Source organism: Aotus nancymaae, unplaced genomic scaffold (assembly GCF_030222135.1).
Source record: "Aotus nancymaae isolate 86718 unplaced genomic scaffold, 86718_ANA_hifiasm-v0.15.2.pri h1tg000006l, whole genome shotgun sequence".
Classification (NCBI taxonomy): domain Eukaryota; kingdom Metazoa; phylum Chordata; class Mammalia; order Primates; family Aotidae; genus Aotus; species Aotus nancymaae.
Genome location: NW_026988417.1, coordinates 46,015,218 through 46,029,516, shown reverse-complemented (window position 1 = coordinate 46,029,516; position 14,299 = coordinate 46,015,218). Strand labels below are relative to the sequence as shown.

Sequence of the window (14,299 nt, the reverse complement as noted above, 5' to 3'; positions counted from 1 at the left end):
TGTGCAGTGTTTTGAGGAGTTCTCAAATGTTGATTAAATGACTTGATGTGACAAACATAAACTCTAGCAAATAGTCATTATTAACCTATAATAATAATCATAATGGCTTTTACTTAGCACTTGGAAAAGACTAGGTGCTATGAAGTAAGTTTTATTATTACACTCATAATGAAGGAAACTGGGTGTTTAGCTGCTTTTTGTAATTTGCCCAAGGTTACACAGCTAAGTGGGAGAATCAGATTAAACGTTTTAGAACAATCCAGAAAAGCAGACAAACACACACTGCCAACTCCAAATTAGCAATTAAAATCTGCAATTATTTTATTTATCTGAGACAGGGTCTTGCTCTGTTGCCCAGGCTGAAGTGTAGTGGCACAATCTTAACTCACTGCAACATCTGCCTCACAGGCTCAGGCGATGCTCCCACCTCATCCTCCCAAGTATCTAGACTGTAGGCACACACCACCATGCCCGGCTAATTTTTTGTTGTTGTTTTTTGTAGAGACAGGGTTTAGCCATGTTGCCCAGGCTAGTCTCAAACACCTGAACTCACTCAATTCACCCACCTCAGGCTCCCAAAGTGCTGGGATTACAGGTGTGAGCCATTGCACCTGGCCTGCAATTATTTATATATTTGAGTTTGTATTCAAAAATATATATAATAAGCATTCTTTCTATTCACTAAATTTGGCATTCACTGGTTAATCTTAAAATTGGTCAAATTCTGGACTTTGTTCATCATATAATCATTGTAAAATAATGTTTCTTACAGCTATTTTTTGAGATCAGTGACTGTACAGACATTTTAGTTCTCTATCCCTGGTATATAATAAGCATTCAAATGTTTCTAAATTATTAATAGAACTGTTTTAGTAAAATGCTCTATGACTTTAAATGAAAACCATGGACTTATACCATCATTTCATTTTAAAATACAACACATATGTTTTTCTGGTTCCCTTTAGATGGGACATGAGTAGAACAGAAAAAAATAGAATGAATTTCTCATTTTCCAAGAAATCTCAAATCACCTTACAAACAATAAACAAAGTTCTATTCCTTTTTTTCTTGATAGATCATTAAAACAAACATTGTGAAAGTCACTGAAGATTTCTAATAATGAACAAAATTTGAATTCCGCTGCTTTCAGATAAAATATCACATCTTCAGAGAAGCCTTTCCTAACATTTTCCTCTTTGGATCACATAAGATTGAAGGCAAGTTATATTTGTCTATACTGTTTACTAAGTGTAAACTTACATCTAAGAATAAAAACCCAGGAGCTGCAAATAATATACACCACAGTTTAAAACTCACATAAACTGAGTTTATTCTTGGCTACATAGACTCTCTATTTTATCAATACTGAAAATACAAGTCTCTAACACAGCAAATATGCCCCTAAAAAGACCTCCTCCTATGAATGCTCTCTGTTGTTGCTGTGATGGGATGCATCCAGTTTTGTGCACACAAAAAAAGAATATTCTCCTCCATTTTTTTTTTTTTTTGAGATGGAGTCTCACTCTGTCACCCAGGCTGGAGTGCAGTGATGTGATCTCTGTTTACTGCAACCGCCACTTCCCGGATTCAAGCAATTCTTCTGCCTCAGGCTCCCAAGTAGCTGGGATTACAGGCATCTGCCACCATGTCCAGCTAATTTTTGTATTTTTTAGTAGAGACAGGGTTTCACTATGTTGGCCAGGCTGGTCTCAAACTCCTCACCTCAAGTGATCTTCCCGCCTTGGCCTCCCAAAGTGCTCGAATTACAGGCTTCACCTACATTTTTCACAATCCTTTTCCTCCGTAGGTAGTTGGCTCCCATCTTTTTTATACATCCCATCTTGTTTTTCACAGCCATTAACATTCGTTCTTAATTTCCATACCCCATCCTCTTCTTAATCCTAAATTATAACATCTATGGTTAAAAACTATGTGCTTGCTTTTCTTCTTATGGTTTGAAGTTTAATTCTTTTTTTTTTTTTTTTTGAGACAGAGTCTTGCTCTGTCCCCAGGCTGGTGTACAATGGAGCAATCTCAGCTCACGGCAACATCTACCTCCTGGGTTCTAGGGATTCTCCTGCCTCAGCCTCCTGAGTAGCTGGGGTTACAGGTGCCAGCCACCATGTCCAGGTAATTTTTGTATTTTTAGTAGAGATGGGGTTTCACCATGTTGGTCAGGCTGGTCTCGAACTCCTGACCAGGTGATCCACCCGCCTCGACCTCCCAAAGTGTTGAGATTACAGGTATGAGCCACCGCGCCTGGCTCTGAAGTTTAATTCTTTTAATTCCACTTATGCATGAGTTATAGAAGCTTTTACTTTGTCAGCTCTTGAGTTGACAATGGCTTATACATTTTGGTTTTCCTCTGACACTTGAATTAAATTCACCATAGGACTTTATGAAATATTCGTTAAACAATAACAACAACAACAACACAAAAGGATCTGGTCACACCTAAGGAGAAAAAAGTAACATTCTGCATATTTCTCAATGATACACACATAGTCCTTAGCAAAGCTCCCATTACACTTACCTACTATAAACTTTAGTTATTAAATTATTGATCTGTTTGTCAATTTTGTATTTCCGATAATCTTCCAAGCCATCTTTAACTGCAATAATTGTAAGGACCACCACCAGAGGCAACATGGTGATTTCCTTTTGGAAGGCTTCTACCAAAGGTACCCAGTTCAGGACAACTAGGAACAGGAAATATAAATTGGCAGCTCTGCAACCCAAACACACAAAAGGAGGTGTTAAGAAGTCACTTCAAGGACTGAAGTAAGAGGCAAAGTACTATATTGGTTTTCTATAAGTTTCTATAGGTTGATTTTTTATGTTGCAGAATATAGAACTAGCAAAATGTAACAAATCTCAATGAACTATGCATTACCCTGCTAGACATCTGGCTTGTGTCATACTTTAATAAATATGAGATAGCAGGGCTGGGTATGGTGGCTCATCGCTGTAATCTTAGCAGTTTGGGAGGCCAAGGTAGGCAGATCACTTGATGTCAGGAGTTCAAGACACCCCTGGCCAACACGGTGAAACCCCGTCTCTACTAAAAATACAAAAATTAGCTGGGTGTAGTGATTCATGCCTGTGCGCCCAGCTACTTGGGAGGCTGAGGCATAAGAATCACTTGAACCCAGAAGGTAGAGGTTGCAGTGGGCCAAGATCACACCACTGCACTCCAGCCTGGGTGGAGAGAGAAATAAATAAATAATTAATTAAATAAATAAATTATTAAATATATAATAGTAAATATTTGAATGGGACAGTCTTGAGCTGTTACGTGACAAAAAGCACAATAGAAAATACTATTTTCTTTTAAAAGTTCAGAAAAATTTAGAAGAAATTCAGTTAATGTGGTATAAAAATTAATTAACAAAACTATGATCAACCCTCTAGCCTTTTGTACATCCAAACATTAGACTTAAGAACCTCAAAATTAAGTAGAAAAGCCTATTTTTTTTCCTCCTTGTGAATAACTCTTCTATTTCTTCTTTTATGCTATTCAGAACCACTTTGTTCAGGAAATTCTTCCATTCCTCTATTTTATATATTCAAATATTTCTCCAGAGATTCCTAATTTTTGGCCATATGGCAAGTTCAAGACACTCTTTTCCTTAAAGGAAAAAAAATCTCAATCCTGCCCTTGAATTTTTATCACATATTTTTCCATTGACCATGAAACTTCTCAAAAGAATAATCTATTTATACTTCTTTTTGGTCACCTCCTAATCCTTTTACTCTGAAAATTTCTTTCCTAACCATTTCTACTACTATGTGGCTTCAACTCTTTCCATGTGGACCACATCTAAACCTATAGCTCTAACCTTGAACTCTGTTTAAGTTTCAGAGTTTTATTCCATTAAGTACACTAGATTGCAAACTCCATAAAAGAATGAAACATACATTGTGCTACATAGCCATTAATTCAACTAATTCATATCTGCCCTTTAAACATAGCCACTGTTTAATAACTGCATATGAAACATCTATAGAATGAATAATGAGAATGAATGTACGTAGAATGACTAAAGAATATGGAGAAACTCTTTACTTGCATTGGTGTCTTAAACACATTTACAGAAACAAAATACTCTTCCAGCCAAGGTTCTTTTTACTCTTGTTTTTCATTTGTTTTTCATTTTTCTGTTAATCACTCTGGTCATCACAGCTCAACATGTTCACATAATCTTTTTACTCTTCCTTTCACTGAATATATTATATTAAATCCATAGTATCTGTAAGTGGTCACCCTTTTTTTCATTCCCACATTGTTCCAAGGTCAGGTATCCATTACAATTCACTGGGATATATACGACATCTTCCTAAATGTTTTCTCTGCCATCACCTCTAAACCCTTTCATCTATCCACTACACTGCCTCTGTAGTGAAATATGCATGTAAGCATGTTAATTGTACCTGCAGACTTGGCTTTCAACTCTTTATCCTGATAGCAAGACCTTTCTTCTGGGTTTTATCTAACTTTCTGACTTGACTTCCTGTTGTTCCCAAGCATAGATGATACATGTAAGTCAGAGAAGACTACTTCCCAGGCTTCAAGCAAGCCTTCTATGCTACTGCCTTTACACTGTTATTCATACTCCTTCCTCCATCTGAAATATGCTTTGCCCACACCTCTGCCTTGAATATCTCACCTACTCTCCATTATTAAGTCAAATGTCACTTCCCCTTCTATTGCTCCAGTTAGTATTATTATTTCTCTTTTTGAGGCTTTCATTCTACTTGACAGCCCTTTATAACACTCATTGCATTCACTATGTCTTTTTGTTTTTTATATGCTATTGTGTTTCCCTAGCACAACTGCAAACTCCACAAGGAGAGGAGTGGCACTTACACGTGCATTTCCTTCAGTGCCTAAACTCATGGGAGAATGCCCATAAATGTGATATTAAGCTGAATTAGGTCACTGTTTCATCTAATAACATCTGACATCTGCATTGGCTTCAGAGCTCTATTTCTTCATATTATCAAGTAAGAAAAATCTGAAATTAAAATGCAGCATGATCTCATGGAAAGAACACCAAAGCAAGAGTAAGAAGACCCCTGGAGGCAGCCCCTGGTCTGCTACTTGACACTGGCATGACATTGGCTAAACCACAGTCAATTCATTTCCTAATCTATAATATTGTGAATTACAATACCTTTTCTGGTAAAGAGAAAACACCTTACCAATTTGGAAAGTGCTATGTGAATGGAAGTAGTCATCATTCCACAATAGATTCGTACCAAAATTGTCAAGGATGATGTCACAAGTCTTAGGTTTAAGTAACATACAGGGTTATGACAATGAAAAAAAAAGTTATATATCAACTAGAATGATAGTCTAAGGTTGTTGTCCAAAAATAAAACAGTACCTGTGAAATTGTTCAAATAAATTTCTTGGCACAAAATTCAGAAGCGTGTACTTTGTTGTTCGTATTCGATTGTTCACATAGGCTCCAGAGAACTTCTCATACTCATCCTTGAAGGCCTGGAGGTGGGGAACAACAATCCGGTGCTTTCCTGCCAGTTTAGGGGTCTGAGAGGACTTGCCCCCACAGGCGAGCAAGGAGGAATAGTTGTATGGCCTCGAATCATCATCCCTGGTTGCACCTCCGATCAGCTGTCGCCAGTGATATCTGGACCACTGGAGAGCCTCAGTCATGTCCAAACTGTGGTGAGATCCAGGTCGTGTAGCTGACCTAGCAAGCAAACAAAAACCACACTTTCATGAGCTTCTATCTCACACATAGTGAAATGTTAATATTTTCTCTATACCAAAGAAATATATGACCCATAAATATATGGTTCAACATGTAAGGGAGAAAGTAAAGCTAGCCTTTAGAACTCCATTTTAACCAAATAAAGCATACATCTTCTGCCTCATGTAAGCATCTGATCATGTTGCTTAAGAAGAGATAGCACCTAAAAGCCCATTCCATAACTTGAAACAAACAATTTAGGCTTAATATGTGCAGGTCTTTTAAGTTATCTGATCATCAATTTTATCATCTTTGCAATGGGAGTAATGCCAGGCATGTCAGGAAATTGTTGTGAGGGCTCAGTGAATAACATGTAAACCACCTAGCATAAAGTCTGATAGATCATAGGATATCAATTGAACCCATTCTATGTAGATTACAAAAATGGCCACAAATTCTTCCTATCTTTGCATGCATAACTCTGCCAATCAAGAGGTAGAGTCTTTCTTTACCTGTGGAATCTGGGCTTGGCCATGTGCCTTGCTTCAACTAATGTAACACTAGCAAACAAGACGGCAAAGTAGAGGCTTGAAAAGTGCTTGTTCATTGGAGCTTATTCTCTGTCACTGCTCTAGGAACCACTGTAGCCCACACCACATGTCTCAGTTGCCCCATTTACCACCATAGCCTCTATAAATACATGAATAACATCACTACCCACTGACCACTAACAAGTGAGTGTGCCCAGATGACACACACTAGAATAGAGATAAGCTGTCTCAGCTAAGCTCGGCCCGACTTGCCCACTGACCAAATTATGTCAATAATGTTATGTCATTAAGTTTTGGGTTACTTGGCTACAAAACAAAATTGAACTGATACATATTCCCTTATTTTCTTTATTTCTAAGGTTTCCTTATTTTCCAAGAAATGCAGCCCTACCTGGAATGTGAATTTTTTAATCAAAACAAAAAAAGGAAACAAAGGGGTTCAAGTGATTCTCATGCGTCAGTCTCCCAAGTAGCTGGGATTACAGGCAGACAGTCACTTTTAATGGGAAGAGCAACAGCCTCCGAGGATATGTAGTTGTGCCTGGATATTGGACCCACAATAGATAGCCTGTCTTACAAATGAGAGAAAATATCCATAATGTCGGTCTTATCAGTTTTATACTAATGATAGGAACAAGAAAAAAAATACAGTTCTGTCCCTATCAGCTCTTAGTCCTTTGGAGTCTGGCCTCTAAAATATTTATAAAGAACTAAATCAATGAAGATTGACTGGCCAAAATAACTTACTATCTTTTCGATATAATTTTTTAAAAGCCTGCCTCCGAAGTATATTTGAAAAGCTGGTTTTTACTTCACCAAACATATAAAAGTGGCTTATTCTTTTAACCTACTGCTTATAACGACAGGTTGAGTTATTAAAGTAGTTCATAACATATCTAGATGTCTCCCCCAGAATAAGAACGTAAGAGAGTGCTTTATAAGTGAATAAATAGATAACAGAAAATAATGAACATAAATACTAAGTGCTTTTCATTAGTTTCACATGACGCACATTAGGTGACCATTATGATAAATGTGATAGTTTTTAAAAAGCTGAAATCAGCACAATTTGATTTACTTCTGGAAACCTTAAAAGAAAAGTATTCACTTGCCATTAAATTCTTACTGAGACATAAGAATGTTTATACCTCTAGTGTCTACAAGCTCATAAACAATCCCAATCTCACTTCCCTTTTTAAATTTTGAAATACAATTTCTTGACAGTCCAAACAGGCATAACCAAACAAATATGAAACAAACACAGGAGGTGCTAACTTCTGCTAGTTCGTGGTGTGTCTGACTGATAACCTCACACTGGCAAACATACTTACTGGATCACAGAAAAAATCAGCTCTTTATTCCACAACCCAGACAAGAACCACGTCTTTCCCCAAGTCACGCAGTTCCGAAGAAACAAGCCCATAATGACTGAAAAACATTTCATTGCTAAAGTATTTGGAGGTCTCCTTCTATTTGTGCCTTTTTAATATCTTTAAATGTACATTAGCTCCTCTGCTTACTCCCATGTTGCCTTTTCCCCTACTTCCTCTTTTTTCATTTTCAAGGAATTTTAGTGAAGACAGAATTGGGGCTGGCTCACTGCCTTCCATGGCCCCCTCCTGAAGCCTACAAGAGTCTCTCTCCTATTCTCCAAGGCTGGGCAGCTCATCATTTTGTAAGAACGCTCTCTCTCAAGCACTGTTCTCCTGAAAAGTGATCCTTGGATCAGAGGACAGATTTAAACTAGATAAAGAAGTGCTTTGAAGGGACTGAAGAGAAAAGCCAAGGCTTGGCAATACTGAACATATGATGAAAATCCTTTCACATTTCTAGTTTAAAATTTAAACTCTTTTATACTGGCAGGAATAACCAAGGATCTATTTAGTAATCCTAGTTCAGAAGCTTTTGAAATGTGTTAACTGCCATCCCAGTGAGAAAAACATTCTATGATGCAAAGTAGAATTTACACACACACACACACACACACACACACACCCCTGAAACAAAAGTTCTACGAAATATTTCTTACCCTTACCACCTGCAATGCATACAGGGATTTTCTTTCTTCTCTCTCTCATATTAATACTAGTTAGGATGCATTGAATTAGTTTCAAGATCCAGTAATGTTACTGTACACGTTAGTAAAAAGATACTGATGGAATTACATGCCTTTAATTCCAGCACTTTGGGAGGCTGAGGCAGGCAGATCACCTGAGGTCCTGAGGTCAGCAGTTCAAGACCAGCCTGACCAACATGGAGAAACCCATCTCCACTAAAAATACAAAATTAGCCAGGTGTGGTGGCGCATGCCTGTAATCCCAGCTACTCAGGAGGTTGAGGCAGGAGAATCACTTGAACCCAGTAGGTGGAGGTTGCAGTGAGCCAAGATCATGCCATTGTACTCTAGCCTGGGCAACAAGAGCTAAACTCTGTCTCAAAAAAAAAAAAAAGACACTGATCATGTGTGGCTTCACACTGAGTTGAAATTATACATGGAAGTAGATAGATCTTTGTTCCTAAATAGATCCACATCCACAAATGCAGAAAACAGACTATTATAGAATACAAAATTTCAGCTACACAGGAGTAATAAGTTTAAGAGATCTATTGTATATTATGGTGACTATAGTTAATACAGTAACAATATATTGTATATTTGAAAATTGTTAAAAGAGTAGACTTTAAGTGTCCTCAACACAATAAAAAGTATGTGAGGTAATATATATGTTAACTACCTTGAGTTAGCCATTCCACAATGCATCCACATATTAAAACATCACATTATTCACCATAAATATATAAATTTTTATTTATCAATTCAAAAATTTTTTTAAACTTTAAAAACAAAATTTTCCCCTTACAGCCCTTTCTCCTTCAGTCAATAATGTTATGCACAGAAAGCTGTTCCTATAAAAACAGGTATTTGTTCTATAGAGATCTAAAGATAAAATCTGTTTTATAAAGGTCTTTCAAATTATTTTATTTCAGTGGACTTTTTTGTAAGATGAATACAAAGACATAGTATTTTCAATGTTTGGCAATATCAGATTAAGAAAAGAAGAAGAAAACAGAATCTTATGGTAGAAAATTACTGAAAGACAGCAGTTGGACAAGAAGGCTCAGGAGAGGGCAGCACCATGTCCATGGTAGGAAAGAGCCTTTCACTCTTTATCTGTCACTTCCAACAAAGTTATAAGTGTGTTAATACTTAGAGAAGCCTCTGTTATTAAGAACATTCCACATAAATAGGAAAATTTATTTAGGATATGATAGGAAAGCAAATCAGTAAGTCATACCTCATCAAGCATCATCACAAATCATAGTATCTTAAGGCTTAGACTTTGGAGATGACTTAACACAGAGGTTACAAACCATTGGTCTTATAGCAAAATTCTACCTAATGACTCATTTTGTATCAGAGTGCTGGCAAGCACATGATTTTGTTTTATAAACATAAATATACATACACAAACACATATAAAAACAACATTTTAAAATAGAGATAAAATATTGATAATTGGCTTTTCTTAAAAGAAAACAAGGGAATGGTGGGCACACATCTTTATATGGTAACAAAGGTTACTGGACCTTGACTCCAACACTGCATTTTGCAGTTCACCCTTTTTTCTTTTCTTTCTTTTTTTGGGGGGATGGAATCTCGCTCTGTCGCCCAGGCTGGAGAGCAATGGCATGATCTTGGCTCACTGCAACCTCCACCTCCCGAGTTTAAGTGATTCTCCTGCCTCAGCCTCCCAAATAGCTAGAATTACAGGCACCCACCACCATGCCCCGCTAATTTTTGTATTTTTAGTAGAGATGGGGTTTCACACCAGGTTGGCCAGGCTGGTCTTGAACTCCTGACCTCAGGTGATCCACCTGTCTTGCCTCCCAAAGTGTTGGGATTACAGGCGTGAGCCACCATGCCTGGCTGTCAGTTCACTTATTTTAACTGAAGGAACTAGCACTTTGCTCACCACTTTTTGACAAATCACATTTCTCCTGCTCTGTAAGCCCAGGCTCAAACATTAGCTGTTCCACTTAGTAGCTACTCAGTCATCTAACAAATAAAATGAAACATGATTAAAAGTCATGGGACATGCTATAGATAAACAATGCTCATCCTCTTCCCCACTCTCCTATTTGAGTGTTTCTCAAGCCATAGATAAGTAAAGGTTGGGAATCTTGCACGCTGGGCTTAGGTCCAAAGCTTTCAATGTAAAGTTATCCAAGTAAATGCTCAGTTCAATGCATCTATTAATGCCTGAGAAGTAGCAGCATCAAGTAGGATACAAAAAGAAAACAGAATAATCAGAAAGACACGTATGACATACAGTGACCTTTATACTACCCAATCTTATTCTCAACCATTCTCTCCAAAACCCATCCCAAACAACGTTCATGAACAGACTGTATTCCACTTGTCCTGTGTTGCCCAAGCTCCGCTGATAAGAATCACCTGGGGCTCCTGTTAGTCACAGTCGCCAAAGCCTCTCCCTGGAGACTCTGATTCAGAGGATCTGAAATGAGGTCCATGAATATGTAATTTAGTTAGTACTCCCAATGACTTAAGGAGGTTGCAAAGCATTGCACCTCTGCAAATGCTGTCCTTTCTTTCTGGATGGCTGCTGGTTAACCATATCACCCACTCACCACACCAGCCTCTGTTTTAGCCTGACCATGGAATGAGGGAGATTGGGAGGGGTCCACAAGAAGACACCAAAAGGGATTCTCTGCTCTGCTCCCATTACAATCCTGAGCATGGCTCAGTCACTGCACTTGCCATAGTGAGTTACATATGGCTTCATTCTTCAAAGTCAGAGAACATCCTAATTCCTCTCCATGTGTCTATCTAGCGCTTAGCCAAAGGTAGATGACATGCAAATGTCTGTTGATCACTGAATTTTATAGAAAAGAAAATAAAGGCATCCCATTTCCTTTTGCATGGCTTAACCTGGGTTTCATTAGAAGTAGGAGTATAAGATCCAAGTTTGAGGAAACAGAAATATTCACTTGTAGCTTGTGATTGTATCATTCTGCCTTTATTAATAGAAGGAAGCTGCTTCTCCAGACCTGAAAGACTCCTTCAAGAGAGCATTATTTTCTCTTCCAGTGGATTTCTAAAACCCGTAAGTAGCATAGAGTGATAAAGAGCACAGGCTCTAGAGCCAGAGGCCAACATCAATTTCTGGCACCTCCACTTGCCAGCTAAACTTGCTCAAAGTGTTGCTATAAGGGTTCAGTGAGTTAAAACATGAAAAGCACTTAGCACAATGTTTGACCCACAGTGAGTCCTAAGTAAGGGTTAACTACTACTGTGATTTTTCACAAAATGTTCTCTCTACAATATTTATTCATAAATATTAGCTGAGAATTTGTGTATACAGTATTGATACTAACAACTATACCGATTATTCATCTATGTTTACTTTCTTAAACTGTACCTCATACTGCTCCACCTGGTCACACTCCATTTTAGTAACTTTGATCTTCATTTAATGAGAGAGGCTGCTATGCAACCAACTAGCTGAAGATAGCAATATTCTCTTTCAACTGTTACTGAGAGAAAGTCCAGCAATCTAGTAGACAAAAGCTCTAATGAAGAACTTAATGGGGAGCATTTTTAGGGATTTTTAATAACATCATTCGTAATTCTAAGATTTAGCCCATTCCTCAAAGAGATAATTTGTCAGCATTTTCTGCTAATAAACCAACTGGTCTCACGCTTTTTTGACCTGATGCTCTGCCAACAATAGGAACTCTGTCTTGAGAATTAACAAAAACATGCTTTTTTAAACCATATAAAGAACCAGGTGCTTGAAGTTCAATGATGATCACATAACCCAAGAAAGAATGTTTTAGCTCTAGATACTCTACTATCCTCAGTAATCTGCTGTCCTTAGAGGTACTGATTTATAATATTCAAAAATTAACTTAAAGTTTTAGAAGGAAAATGTATTGATTTTATATAATACTCTGGAATAGTCTAGTGCTGTCCTAAAGCAGGCCTGCATGATGCTAGATATTAAGTTTCCCATTCAATATTTCATTTACTCACAGATTATGAAACCTGTAATTAAATTTCCAAAATCTGTAAGTTACCGATTTTAGGTATGAAATCAACTAAGATCAGAGTTAAAGAAATGCAAATCAAGCATTGTTTGATAAGTACTAACACTTTTATAATAATTACTGTTTACAAAATACTTTTCACATATCATTTAATTTAGTTCTCACAACTTGATATGGAATTGCACTTCATTTTTCAGAGAAAAAAGTAAAGTTCAAAGAATGTTTTAAAATTTTCTCAAGATGTCCAATCATTGGCTCTAAGTATATAATGCTATTAATACATAAAATTTTAAATAATCAAATATGCTTATTTAAAATTACATTATTTCTAATTATAGTATCTTTTCTAGAAGATATTAAAAACTAAAATCCATCACTAACAGAGTGTATCTAAAATATACTAAGATCCTTACTATACACAAATGTACTTGAAGGCAGATTTAGTTCTCAAAAGTTCTATTCCCCTTAATGAATGCTTAATGAAAAGTTTGCAGCAGGGCAGATTAACAAAGGTAAATACAGGATAATGAATTCTCTTGGGCCCAGTTAGCATTTTTAAATTCCCGAGGTCATCACCAGCCAACAATTTGAAAAATACACACGTTCATTGGTCTAAAAGAAAAATATATATATGATCATTTCAAGATGCCCTATGGACCTCACTCCCTAAGTTTCTTTCTTCTGTTTTTTTTTTTTGTTTTTTTTTTTTGAGATGGAGTCTTTCTCTGTCACCCATGCTGGAGTGTAGTGGTGGGGTGCCTTGATCTCGGCTCACTGCCACCTCTGCCTCCCAGGTGCAAGAAATCGTCCTGCACAGCTTCCCAAGTAGCTGGGACTACAGGCATGTGCCAATATGTCCAGCTAATTTTTGTTGCTGTTTGTATTTTTAGTAGAGATGGGATTTCACCATGTTAGCCAGGCTGGTCTCAAACTCCTGACCTCAGGTGATCTACCTGTCTTGGCCTCTCAAAGTGCTAGGATTACAAGCATGAGCCACTGCACCTGGCCATGAACCTCACCCACCTAGGTTTCTGTCTGAGATGGGGCTGAGAAGTCTGCATGTCTGACACATTTATTTGCAGGTAGTACTGATGCCGCTGGTCCTGGGACCACAGTCTGAAAATCACTACTCTATGCTAAGTAACTTTATTGCAAAATGCAAAGTTGGAATTAAGACTGAGACATTTATTAGATATCACTCATGTTATTGGGCAGACTATCTTCTTTGAATGTACAAATCTAAGCTATGCACTAATGGCTTAACAGAGGACACAAGAAGAGCCTCATGTCTAGGGCTAGAATTAACTAAAAGAGTGAAGATCTAGTTTATACAAAAGATTGGCGATGAGGTCTTAAGGATTAATTCTTTCTGCAGATTTAATACAGTTAAAATTATCTTCAACTAGTATTTCCAAAAGTTGAGCAAGAAAGACAATGGATCCTGACTTTGATAGACTTGAAACCTTCTTCTCAACCAATATGAGTAAACATAAACAAAACACCAAAGTTCTTATATGTTCTAAATCATGGAAGACACAGAAGTTCTCTATCATAGTCAATAAAAGGCCCAGAGAAATTTCATATCTATGGATTTCTAAGAATAAGATAGGAATTGTTTCACAATAAGACTCATGATATGAAAATCTCCTTGACCTACACATCAGAGGTAGCCAGCCCTGCCTGAAGCACAGTGAGCCCTGATAAAGTTGGGTTTGCTCCAATCTGTGTCTTCTGTGACCTACTTGTTTAACACTCTTTATAGAAGCTTATTACAACAGAGAGACTGATCCCTTTTCTAACAGGTCATGACAACAGCATTAAGATGGTTTGGTATCTTTGGTGGTTTCTTTGCTGCCCCAGGTGCCAACATGATATGTTGGTATGCCCTTATGTATATATACCATATATGTTGGTATATCCTTCTAACTACAAAAATGGTTTTTTCTTCACCTCACGTAATCTTTG

General features: G+C 37.3%; 1 protein-coding gene across 4 annotated transcripts in view; it reads right to left on the bottom strand.

The window, feature by feature from the left end:
- The window catches only part of ATP10D (ATPase phospholipid transporting 10D (putative)), a 105,056-nt gene that overhangs the window by 73,968 nt on the left and 16,789 nt on the right, over positions 1 to 14,299 (bottom strand). For all 4 annotated transcript variants that reach the window (XR_010338915.1, XM_064366813.1, XM_064366822.1 and 1 more), the window contains exons 2-3: positions 5,388 to 5,714; positions 2,534 to 2,728 (exon numbers count right to left, since the gene is read on the bottom strand). Coding sequence is in view for 3 of the 4 variants with exons in the window: in XM_064366813.1 (XP_064222883.1) it covers positions 2,534 to 2,728; positions 5,388 to 5,677 (485 nt within the window). In the remaining variant the exon portion in view is untranslated. The remainder of the gene's footprint in view (positions 1 to 2,533; positions 2,729 to 5,387; positions 5,715 to 14,299) is intronic.